This window comes from Eulemur rufifrons, chromosome 7 (assembly GCF_041146395.1).
Source record: "Eulemur rufifrons isolate Redbay chromosome 7, OSU_ERuf_1, whole genome shotgun sequence".
NCBI lineage: Eukaryota > Metazoa > Chordata > Mammalia > Primates > Lemuridae > Eulemur > Eulemur rufifrons.
Genome location: NC_090989.1, coordinates 47,395,920 through 47,408,686, shown reverse-complemented (window position 1 = coordinate 47,408,686; position 12,767 = coordinate 47,395,920). Strand labels below are relative to the sequence as shown.

The 12,767-nt window shown below is 36.4% G+C and overlaps 1 protein-coding gene across 1 annotated transcript in view; it reads left to right on the top strand.

Annotated features, from left to right (window-relative positions):
- The window catches only part of ZBTB11 (zinc finger and BTB domain containing 11), a 28,849-nt gene extending 16,744 nt beyond the window's left edge, over positions 1-12,105 (top strand). The window contains exons 4-11 of the mRNA XM_069472561.1: positions 3,243-4,075; positions 4,311-4,487; positions 5,651-5,896; positions 7,526-7,670; positions 8,361-8,478; positions 10,293-10,451; positions 10,561-10,736; positions 11,181-12,105. Coding sequence (XP_069328662.1) covers positions 3,243-4,075; positions 4,311-4,487; positions 5,651-5,896; positions 7,526-7,670; positions 8,361-8,478; positions 10,293-10,451; positions 10,561-10,736; positions 11,181-11,698 — 2,372 coding nt within the window. The 3' untranslated portion in view covers positions 11,699-12,105. The remainder of the gene's footprint in view (positions 1-3,242; positions 4,076-4,310; positions 4,488-5,650; positions 5,897-7,525; positions 7,671-8,360; positions 8,479-10,292; positions 10,452-10,560; positions 10,737-11,180) is intronic.
- Positions 12,106-12,767: the final 662 nt, after the last annotated feature.

Sequence of the window (12,767 nt, the reverse complement as noted above, 5' to 3'; positions counted from 1 at the left end):
GAGGCCGAGGCAGGAGGATCACTCGAGGTCAGGAGTTCGAGACCAGCCTGAGCAAAAGCGAGACCCCGTCTCTATTAAAAAAATAGAAATTATATGGACAACTAAAAATACATATAGAAAAAATTAGCCAAGCATAGTGGCACATGCCTGTAGTCCCCCCTACCCGGGAGGCTGAGGCAGGAGGATCGCTTGAGCCCAGAAGTTTGAGGGTGCAGTGAGCTATAATGATGCCAGTGCATTCTAGCTGGGGGTGACAGAGAGAGACTGTGTTGCCAAAAAAAAAAAAAAATTATGTAAGTGGGTCAATCAGGGAAGGTATCTTGGTCTGCCTTACTCCTGCAAGTAAAGTCCCTGTCATAATTTTTCCATTTATGATAATTGTCCATTTCAAGATGAGGGGAGGATTTTGAAAATTCTTAAATTGTGGTTTAAAAAACATATAAAGTTTATCCTCTTAACTATTTTTTTCCTTTTATTTTTAGTTGACACGTAATAATCGTACATATTTATGGGGTACAGAATGGTATTTTGATACATGTCTACAATATGTAATGATCAAATGAAGGTAATTAGGATATCTATCACCTCAAACATTTGTCATTTCTTTGTGTTTGGAACATTCAAAATCCTCTCCTCTAGCATTTTGAACATACACAATAGATTACTATTAGCCATATTTACCCTACAGTGCTGTAGAGCACTATATAACGATAATTCTACTCTCTATTTCTATGAGCTCAATTTTTTTAGCATCCACATATGAGTGAGAACATGTGATATAATATTTATCTTTCTGTGCTTGACTAATTTCATTTAACATAATGTCCTCCAAGCTTCATTCATATTGCCACAAATGGCAAGATTTCATTGTTTTGTTATGACTGAATAGTAGTCCGTTGTGTATGTATGGCATATATACCACATTTTCTATATCCATTCATCTCTTGGTGGACATTTAGGTTGGTTTATGTCTTAGCTATTGTGAATGATGCTGCAGTAAACATGGAGGTTCAGCTATCTCTTTAATATGGTGATTTCCTTTGGATAAATACCCAATATTGGGATTTCTGGATCGCATGGTAGTTCTATTTTTAGTTTTTTGAGAATGCTCCATACTGTTTTCCATAATGACTATACTAATTAACATTCCTACCAACAGTATATACGAGTTCCTTAACAGTTTCTTGAGTATACAGTTCAGTAGTAGTAACTACATTCACACTGTCATGTAATAGGTCTCTAGAACTTTTTCATCTTGTAAAACTGTCTGTTTAATTTGATTAAATTGTTCTGTGGAGTGTGTGTATGTATATATCTAAAGGTTAGAGGTAAAAGCAAAATAATGAAATTACCTGCCCATTCTCAACAGTAGGATTATAAGTGATTTTTTTTTAGTTTCTTATTTTCTTTTTGTCTTATGGTATTTTCCAATAAACATGAGTCATATCTTTGAAAAAAAATGGTTTAAAGTGATTTAAAAATGGTATAATGATTTAAAATGTTAGATAGAAACGTGTTAATTTTTTCATGGGAAATTTTTCTTACGACTTTGAACTTAGAAATTAAAAAGGTATTGGGCAACAGACCAAAATACATTATTTTGTTGGTATGTGATTTTTTGAGCTCAGGAGTTCAAAAGCAGCCTGAGCAAGAGCGAGACCCCCATCTCTACTAAAAAATAGAAAGAAATTAGCTGGACAACTGAAAATATATAGAAAAAATTAGCCAGGCACGGTGGCGCATGCCTGTAGTCCCAACTACTTGAGAGGCTGAGCCAGAAGGATTGCTTGAGCCCAGGAGTTTGAGGTCGCTGTGAGCCAGGCTAACGCCACGGCACTCTAGCCAGGGTGACAGAAGCAGGACTCTGCCTCAAAAAAAAAAAAAAAAAAAAAGAAAGAAATATTCTTACTTACCTCAAGCTTAATTTGGTCTCATAATTTGAAGCAGGATTAATGTGGTTTTAGACTATTTAATTATCAGCTTTCCTAGGAATGGCTGAATCAGCCATGATGATGATGTTGATGTGTGGTCCTCTCAGTTTTCAGCCTGACTTCTAACATCTCACAGTTTAAGGCTTCTCTGTATGCTTGTTCATCTCCCATCTATCTGCCTATGTAAAAGGAACACACTTTACATACTCTGAATCAAAACTGAAAAACATAGCAAATATGAGTTTTTAAAAGGTTGCTTTGGCTCAATTATATATTTAAAAAAAGATCTCTAAGATAAATTATTAGAGAAAAGCAAGGTGCAGAACACTGTGGGTAATATGACACCTAGTGTAAGAAGGGGGGAGTAAGAATATTTGCTTGATTATATAAAGAAAGTCTAAAAACTATATCAATTCCTAATATACTGGTTATAGAGATAGTTAGAATTATCACTGTATAATCTCTTTTCTGATTTTTTTATCATGGGAATATTAAGAAATAGCTTTTGAAAATAAAGCATTGAGAACTTAGAAAAAGAAACTCACCTTATTTTCCCACATAAAATAAGAATACTATATACCTCATGTATATAGTAATAATTTCACTCCTTAGATCTGGGATAAGCAACTATGGCCCAATAGGCTTAATCATCCCTTCCTTCCCTTTTTGTAAAGAAAGTTGTATTGGAACACAGCCATACGTGTTGGTGTACATCTGCTTTCCAGCTACGATGGCAGAGCTGAATAGTTGCAAGATACCTTATGGCCTGCATTATTTATTCTCTCTTTACAGAAAAGTTTTGCCAACCTTTGTTTTAGATCTTGATTTTTTACTTTTAGTCATAGAACACTTTGTTCAATCTAATTTTTATATGGACTGCTATTAAAAAATACAGCTGTGTTTACTGAAGTGAGGTTTTAGGGGACAGGTTGATTGAACCCCTCCTACTCACCTGCCTCCCTCTTTTTTTTTTTTTTACCCTCCATTCTCCAGCAGCTGTTTCTTGAGGGGAGTTTGAGGAACCCCCTGGGTTCTAAGGAATACAGTTTGAAAATGGCTGCCTTACAACAACTCTTGAGGTAGTAAGTCTGATATTATTTTCTATATTAGATATTGAGAGACTTGGCTCATAAAAGTGAGTTAGTCAAGGTTTAACAAGCAACCAGAACAGAAAGCAAATCCAGGAGTGATTACAGAACAAATGGTCATGTTTGCCTTTGTATTATATTTTATATTGTGATAATTCTGTATTCTTATAAGGTGTTTCTTTGGTGATTGACTTTTTTGTCCCCATTTTCTTGTTTCACATAGGTTTTTGTAAGGCAAGCTTCCTTCCTTTACTAGAATTTGCCTACACTTCTGTGCTAAGTTTTGACTTCTGTAGCATGGCTGATGTAGCCATCTTAGCTCGTCATCTTTTCATGTCAGAAGTCCTAGAGATTTGTGAAAGCGTACATAAACTCATGGAAGAAAAGCAGCTAACGGTATATAAGAAGGGCGAAGTTCAAACAGTCGCCTCTACCCAGGACATACCAATACATAATGGAGATACAGCATTTCCTGTGGCTAGCAATGAGGGAACCACAACAACTTTATCTCCTCAACTTGGTGGTTGTGAATTTGTACTACTAGTAAATGGAGATTTGCCAGCAACTGAGCAGAATGGAGAGCTAGAACGACAGTCTGAGCCCCAGGTTTCTTCAGAGGCTGAAGCTGCCCTGTCATCTGTGGGATGTATAACTAATTCCCTTCCTGAAACGGAGTCTGTTGATTTAACGGCAGAAAACAGCCAGACAGAACTAGAAACTTCAAACAGCACTGTTTCTAATGTTCATCCTAAACTTTCAAAAGAGAATGTAATCAGTAGCTCTCCAGAGAACAGTGATATGGGAAATCATGTATCAGCTGAGGATATCCGTGCTGAAGACATTCCAAAACATAGGCAAAACCTTGGCCAATCTTTAAAAGATCAGGAAAATCTAGTTGCACCGACAGCAAAGACAGATGTTGGCCCTGATAATGATTCTTACAGAAGCAGGCTTCGACAGCGTTCTGTTAATGAAGGAGGGTATATCAGACTTCACAAAGGAATGGAGAAAAAGCTGCAGAAACGGAAAGCCATTCCCAAGTCAGCAGTTCAGCAGGTATGATGCAAAAAGGGTTGACCTTTGCAGTTTTAGCCTTAGATTGAAAGCATTCTATTAATGAACTTGTAGCTATGGTGAACATTGTTTGGGAGGGGAGATGGATACAGCAACTTAATGTTTTAAATACCAATATTAATAAGATAATGTGAATTTGAAATGTTTTATTAGACATGACTCAACTTTAAAAATCAAAATTAATGTTTTTATATTCTGTTTTTTATCCCTTAATTAGGTGGCCCAGAAGTTAGTTCAAAGAGGAAAAAAGAGAAAACAGCCAAAAAGGGATGCTAAAGAGAACACTGAAGAAGCGTCCCATAAATGTGGGGAATGTGGAATGGTTTTTCAGAGACGATATGCCCTTATAATGCACACACTGAAACATGAAAGAGCTAGAGATTATAAATGTCCAGTAAGTATCTGGAAAGCTAGTCGAAGATGGCTCTAACCTCATATAAATAGAATGCATCTTCCTGCTAGGTTGTTATCATGTCACTTGCATTCAAGACAATAGTGAAGGGAGATTGGGGATGAAGCTGCATGTACCAAGCTTAGGGGACAACCTGCCCAGGTTGCAACAGGACATCATGTTTTGATGGAGATTTCAGATAAGGTGATGTGTTTTGAATCTCCTCTCAGAAGACAACTGGGGGAAGGGTTTGATGATGAATTAGTAGTAAATATAAAGAGAAATAAGTTAATAAAACAAAAAGCAAGAAAGGAAAAAGAATCATGGTGTATCATATATGGTCCAGCTGTAACAGCATTTGCATCCTAGTAATGTAAGCACTGAAACCTAACAACTGAAATTGATCTAATCAAAAATGTAACTGTTTGGATTAAGTAGGGTAATGGGAATTGTTTACATATGTGCAGGGAGTAGAGCTGTGAAGGAGAGAATCAACTTCATTATGCATGTTACTTAGAGTTACAAAGATAGGCATTGAGAGGATCAAAAAAAAAGTTAACTTTAAAAGCAAAAGATGGTAGAGATGGTGAGCCAGGAGACCAGTTTTATTTATTGTTTCAAAAAATAGGTTTTGTAGATAGTGAGCATATATTCCTTTGATTTCAAAAAGAACAAAAGCTTTCATAAATCCCCAGCCAACCACAGGATAAAATCCAAGGACCATCACAGTCTTACCTTTCTACTTTTTCCAACCCCTATTTCTGCTCCACCTAACAACTGTTATTACTTACACTAATAATACTAATGATAGTATTATTCTTTGTCTGTGTCCTATTCCTTTAAGATACAATTCAAGCCCCAAACTTGTTAATGATACTTAATGTTGCCTTTCCTCATTGCTCTGATTATCCCTCTTCTTAAATATTTCATCTTTTTACATATAAATCCTGTGCTGTAGTTAGATTTTAGGCCTCTCTAGAGTAGGGCCTGAGTCATGCCCCTTCCATTTCTATAATCTGGTACCTAGCATATTGTCTTTTACATAGTATGTGTTCATTGATTTTTATAATTATAACAGAAATGGAAAATTGAAATGAGTCAAATTTCACTTAACATTTTGTAATGGAAATACATTTAGACAGAATTTTGTTTACTTTTTCTTTTAGTTGTGTAAAAAACAGTTTCAGTACAGTGCCTCCTTACGAGCACACCTTATTCGACATGCCAGGAAAGATGCACCCAGTTCATCCTCATCCAATTCCACATCTAATGAGGCATCAGGAACATCATCTGAGAAGGGCCGAACCAAACGAGAATTTATATGTTCCATATGCGGAAGGACATTACCTAAATTATATTCTCTTCGAATACATATGTTAAAGCACACAGGTGTAAAGCCACATGCATGCCAGGTAAAGCCATAACGTTTATGTTTGTTACTTAAAGAAGATTAGAACTTAACTATGGGGATGAGAATGGTGGTTAGGTATTCCAGAGTCACCTTCATCTTGTAAGATATCAGAGAAATTTGATGACTTTAGTTTGTTACCTAGATCAAGGGTGATTTGCCTTTGTGTTTAGTTTGTTCTCTGAAGTTGTAATTTGAAAGGAATCTTTATTAAGTTGTTTGTGAAACTTACTAGGGTCCAGAAGATGTACAGGCTACGAATAACCAATTTATCATCCTAATCATTCTTTAACCTTCAGTAGGACCAACCAGGACTGGAAAGGAACCCATGGCTTAATCCTCCTTGGTCAGTAACAGTCCCATCTGAGCTATGTGTCCTTCTCTAGAGCTGAAGATGGAGGATGGCTAAATGCCAAAATATGGCTTCTGGGTAAAGAGTCCTGTGATTAGCCAGCTCTGGGCTATTTAGAACAGTGAAAAATTACCAGGAGCACCTGTAGCCTTACATATAAGCATGACTCACTATTTTTATTAAACAGTTTTGAAACTAATGAGATTTTCAATATTTCTCCTTTTTCTGAAGCTTTTTATTATATAATAATGGAATATATTAGAAGGGGATGAACCCTCATGTACCCTCACCCAGCTTCAGTAGTTATCAGCTCTTGGTCAGATGTATTTTATGTATACTGTGACTCACTACCCTACTCCCACCCCAGTTACTTTGAAACCAAGTCCTAAGCATCATTTTATTCGTAAATTTAAATACCAAGTATAAGTTCAGCCTCTGGTCTTCCAGTATAGCACTACTCAAAATATGTGGTCCATAGAAGATAAGTACAAAAATAGAGAAGAAGCATGTAGAAAGTTTCATAGCAATTTGATGTTGTCACACTTTTTTTTTTTTTTTTTTTGAGACAGGGTCTCTCCATCACCCAGGCTGGAATTCAGTGGCATAGTCATAGCTCACTGCAACCTCAAACTTCTGGGCTGAAGTACTACTCTTTCCTCAGCCTCCTGAGTAGCTGGGACTACAGGCACGCCCAGCTAATTTTTATTTTTGTAGACACAGGGTCTTGCTATTGCTCAGGCTGGTCTTGAACTCCTGGCCTCAAACGATCCTGCCTTGGCCTCCCAAAGTGCTAGAATTACAGACATGAGCCACCTTGCCTGGCCTTGTCACAGCATTTGTATCACGTTTAACAAAAATTTTTCCCCAGTGGATTGGGGAAAGGAAAAAAATTGGTTCTTCATCACAGTTGAAAAGCACTGTTAATGTAGCAGGAAATAGTATATTGTTCTAAGTTAAGCTTCTGTGTCTCTTTAAATATAAGGTGTACTGTTTACCAGTGTCAAGGATAGCACAACATTTATTTGTGCTATTTTGAGCACTTCCAGTGATAACATGAATTTGTAGCAACAATATTTGTTAAGTACTGAATCAGAAGAGGGTTTAGCTTGCTAATATCCTTGACATTTGGGGTTCAAACTTTCACGTTGTCATTTTGTTTATAATTTTAGTTAAATAACTAAATAGTTACTTAAACTACTTTCTCTGTCTTCATTCTTCAGAAATAGCATATACCTGATCCCTTTTTGTTTTACTAAATTAAACACCTGTTTTCTGTCTTAGGTCTGTGGAAAGACTTTTATCTACAAACATGGTCTAAAATTACATCAGAGTCTCCATCAATCACAAAAGCAGTTCCAGTGTGAACTATGTGTTAAGTCATTTGTTACTAAACGGAGTCTTCAAGAACATATGAGTATTCACACAGGTAATGAGAAATTTATATTGACATAGTTAGATTTTATATGCTATTAACTTATTACATTGATTATGCTGTAATTATGTCAGAAATTGATATGCTGATATGTGTGTTCAGTTTTTTATTAATGAGACAGTATTTAAAGTTGTAAGGTTTTCTTAAATCTTGTTACAGCTCTGTTATTTGTATAAAAAATATTCATTGTTTTCCTCAGTATAGAAAAATGTGTACTTAATGTTAAATCATGCATAATTTAGATCCAGGCACAAAGAAATGATCATGCTTTTAAAAAGTTGAGTGGTAGGCAGATGTAAATGTCAGCATGGTAGATGGTTTATACTTTTATTATTTTTTTGTCCCCACATACTTACTTTCAGATGCTTTAAAGCAGGAATGTGGGAATGGCCAATGAAGGGTATGTACCTGCTGTAGAACTTGTATTCATTTCTATTACGATTATAAACCGTAGGTTATATAAGAATATCACATTCTTTGGGTAGCAGCCTTGGCTAGTACTATAGTTGTTGAGAAGAAAATAGGGATTTTGACATGGTTTATTGTTATTCTTAGAAGATATCTGCTAAATGTTATAGCTTCCACATCTCCTTGATAAAATAACTTCTGATATATGACATTAAAGAATTCTGTTAAAAGAAGACTGAGCGTTAGATTTGTGACATGGTTTTTATGTTTTTATAGGAGAGTCCAAGTACCATTGCTCAGTTTGTGGAAAGTCTTTTCATAGGGGCTCTGGACTCAGCAAGCACTTCAAGAAACACCAGCCAAAGCCTGAGGTTCGAGGCTATCATTGCACCCAGTAAGTGTTTAATATGTGAGGCATTCAACTAATTTCATTATGTTCTTATTCAGTTTATTTGAAAGTTTTGAAAAGAAAGAAAATATTTGAAGCTAACATTAAATAGTAATTTCAGTTTAATCTTGATTTTAATCAGGTTTTTTTTTTTTTGGCCTATGTGTTCCTATTTTTTGAGATATAAAGCATATACCATACACAAATCACTCATTTAGAGTGATTTTAAAAGGTTTTCCAAATGGTACTTACCTGGGAGTGGGAACTGTAGGAAAGAAGAGTCCTGGCTGGGCACAGTGGCTCACGTCTGTAATCCCAGCCCTCTGGGAGGCCGAGGCAGGAGGATCGTTTGAACTCAGGAGTTTGAGACCAGCCTGAGCAAGAGTAAGACCCTGTCTCTACTAAAATAGAAAAAATTAGCCAGGCATGAGGGTGCTTGCCTGTAGTCCCAACTACTTGAGAGGCTGAGACAGAAGGATCACTTGAACCTAGGAGTTTGAGGTTGCTGTGAGCTAGGCTGATGCCATGGCACTCTGGCCCTGGCAACAGAGTTGAGACTCTGTCTCAAAAAAAAAAAGAAAAAGAAGAGTCCTACTGCCAGCCAGAGTTTCTTTGTCCCCCCTTTTCATTTTCTGAAGCCTCTTAAAATCTTCTTTATAAGTGAGATAAAATTCATATAACACAAAATTAATCATTTTTAAAATATACAATTCAGGGGCTTTTAGTAAATTCCCAGTATTGTGTAAATATCACCACTAATGCCAGAATGCCTCCAACAGTCAGCCAGTTTACAGCTCTGACTTAGCCTTCACTTCCTGTTTGTGCAGATTCAGAAGGTCAGCCAGAAGTGAGAGCTTGGGGTCTTTTCAGGTCTTGAAGTCTGGGAGTCTGAGTAGATTAATGTAAACTGTGTTTAGATTCATTAGCATTTGATTTTTCTCAGGTTCTTATGGACAAGAAAATGGCAGTGGTTTAAACTTCATATCCTCTCAAATCCCAAATTGTCAAGCTTCTTTTCTAGTAGATCCTATAAAAGCCTTGAGAGTCACTCTGATTACATCCAGAGAAGTCATTTGGTCATTCCTTGGTCAGTCACTATGGCCAAAGGAATGCTGTGCTCTGATTTACTTAGGCCTGCGTTGTTGCTTCATCCCTAGGGTCAAGAGTAAAGCCTACTCTCCATACGTAGAGAATGAGAGGGGGCAATGGGATTGTAAAAAGGGGATCAGATGGGGGAACGGGAGACACACAGATTTCCTCTATAATAATTCTTGGGAACTATGCATGATTCTTTTGTTTGTTTGAGACGGACAGACATGCCTCTGTACTCACTCTGTTGCCCAGGCTGGAATACAGTGGCATGATTATAGCTCACTGTAACCTCAAACTCTTGGGCTTAGGCGATCCTCTAGCCTCAGCTTCCTGAGTAACTGGAACTACAGGCGCACGCCACCACACCCAGCTAACTGTTTAAAAAAAATTTTTGTAGAGATGGGGGTCTCGCCATGTTACCCAAGCTGGTCTTGAACTCCTGGCCTCAAAGAATCCTCTTGCCTTGGCCTCCCAAAGTGCTGGTATTATAGGCATGAGCCTCCACACCCTGCCTATGCATAGCTCTCTTTAAAACATTTCTAGTGCTCTAAAGATAAAAGAACTTAAAACTCTGTAGCCTTGATGCATGATTGGAATATTCGGGAATTCTTTTGTTTAAAATTGGGATCATCTTGTGAAGTTCTAGGAACTTAAGAACATACTGAATTCTAGGAAACCTGTATTAAAGGAATAAGATGATCCATTTGGGTAATTGAACTTTATTGCAGATGTGAAAAAAGTTTCTTTGAAGCTAGAGATCTTCGCCAACACATGAACAAACATCTTGGTGTGAAGCCATTCCGGTGCCAATTTTGTGATAAGTGCTATAGTTGGAAGAAAGATTGGTATTCCCATGTGAAGTCTCATTCTGTCACTGAGCCTTATAGGTGGGTAGATTTGAGAAGAATCTAAACTTGAGATGTATATGTATTTTGATTGATTCTTATGGCTGTGGTGATTTGGGAAAAAATAATTTGACCTTTTCCTCTATTTTAGGTGTAATATATGTGGTAAAGAATTTTATGAAAAAGCTTTGTTCAGAAGGCATGTAAAGAAAGCTACCCATGGGAAAAAAGGGAGAGCAAAGCAAAACCTGGAACGGGTATGTGAACAATGTGGAAGAAAGTTCACTCAGCTAAGAGAGTATAGAAGACACATGAACAACCATGAAGGTGAGTGTACTTAGTATTGTATGTATCTAAACAGAATAAAAGCCAAACCAGTAGTGATTCTCCCTTCCCCAGCCCTCTTACGTTACTTGAGAAGAAATTAATTTCATGTTTCTATATTAACATCGTTATACTGAACTAAATTGTTTGAAGCCTCTGTTTCATTACCCTAGGATTATAGAATTGCTGTGAAGAAATAACTGAAATTATGCATGGAAACTAAAATTTGTCTCTCAGTAACTTCTGTCCATGGGAATGTCGTTAGAGAGATTATAGCTCAGAATCTTATTTATTCTAAGGAAAACCATTAGGTTATAAGTAAAAGATATCCGTAGTCGAGATAGAAAGACTTATGGGCTACTGTATTTTTTAAAATTTTTAAAAATTGACAATTTAAATATATTTTGGTACTTGCACCTCACCACATGTGTACTTTCTTTTTAATAGGAGTTAAGCCATTTGAGTGCTTAACATGTGGAGTAGCTTGGGCTGATGCCCGATCTCTAAAACGCCACGTCAGAACACATACTGGTGAACGGCCCTATGTCTGTCCTGTGTGTAGCGAAGCCTACATAGATGCTCGAACACTCCGGAAACATATGACTAAATTTCACAGAGACTATGTGCCTTGCAAAATTATGCTGGAAAAAGATACCCTTCAGTTTCATAACCAAGGAACTCAAGTGGAGCATGCTGTTAGCATCTTAACAGCAGACATGCAGGATCAAGGAAGCAGTTGCCCTCAAGAACTTGAGACTGTGGTAGTGACAGGAGAAACTATTGAAGCTCTCGAGGCTGTTGCAGCTACTGAAGAGTGCCCGTCAGTGTCTACGCTTTCTGACCAAAGTATTATGCAAGTAGTTAATTATGTATTGGCACAACAGCAAGGACAGAAGCTGTCTGAAGTTGCAGAAGCCATTCAAACTGTTGAAGTAGAGGTGGCACATATTTCAGAAGCAGAATGAATATAGTAATGAAGATAAAAAGAAGTGACATTTCATGTACACTGAGCTCACAGAACATTTGTTTACAATACCATGTGACTGTCCACTGAGCATTTACACGTCAAAGCTCTGGCCTGTTTGGTGATGTAACATTTCCAAACCTTTTGTCTGGCCAATAGGTTCTGTAGAAAAGTCCATTAACTGTAAAGAAATTGAAAACAAATATATTTGATGGCAGTGGCTTATCATGATATACGTTTTATGAATTAATGTTTATCGTGACTGTACTAAATTTAAGACTGTACAGTTTCCATTTGCATTTTTACATCTTATTATATATTTTGAGTTTAAAAGGCTGCACCAGTTGGCTTTTCTTCTGTTTTTTCCTCAAAATATAGAGATTCTGTGATTTCATTTGCCCTGTTTATGGATTTAAAAAATTCTAATATAAAGCATTTCAGTAGGATACATAGGTATGTTAATGCTTTTTAAATGCTTTAGATCTGTGATTCTTGACTTTCTATTTATTTTAACCCCTTTTAAGTCAGGGATTCTTTATTCTATTTTAAAGCACTTAATGAGTTACATGTTGTAATCAAGTTTGCACAATATATTTATCTATATGGGGAGCCCATAAATGAATAGCTAATTTTTAAAATGCCATTAAAATGCATGAAATGCCTATTAAAGCCTTACTATACTCTCTTCAAGGCAAGTAATTTGACCATGAGAAAAGAACACCGTTATTAAATAAACACTGTTGATGGGAAATTTCTCCTTGATAACGTAGGACAATAAAAAAAAAAATCTCATTCTTTTGCTGAAGAATGAACAAGTTAATGAACAAGTTAGGTTTGCTATGGTTTAATTTTTTGTATCATGTTTAATTGTTTAATTTTGTTGAAAAACTGCAATTGAGAAATAGGATAGCAATATAAACATTACAGTGGTCTTGTGGATACCATATAATTGTCAAGTAATTTCAGAATATTGAAATTCTTCAGTACACCCCTCATTGTAATACTTGAAGAAATTGATTATGGTCCCACCAAATTGTTGAAGATAATTTATTTTTAAAAGTTACCTGAAA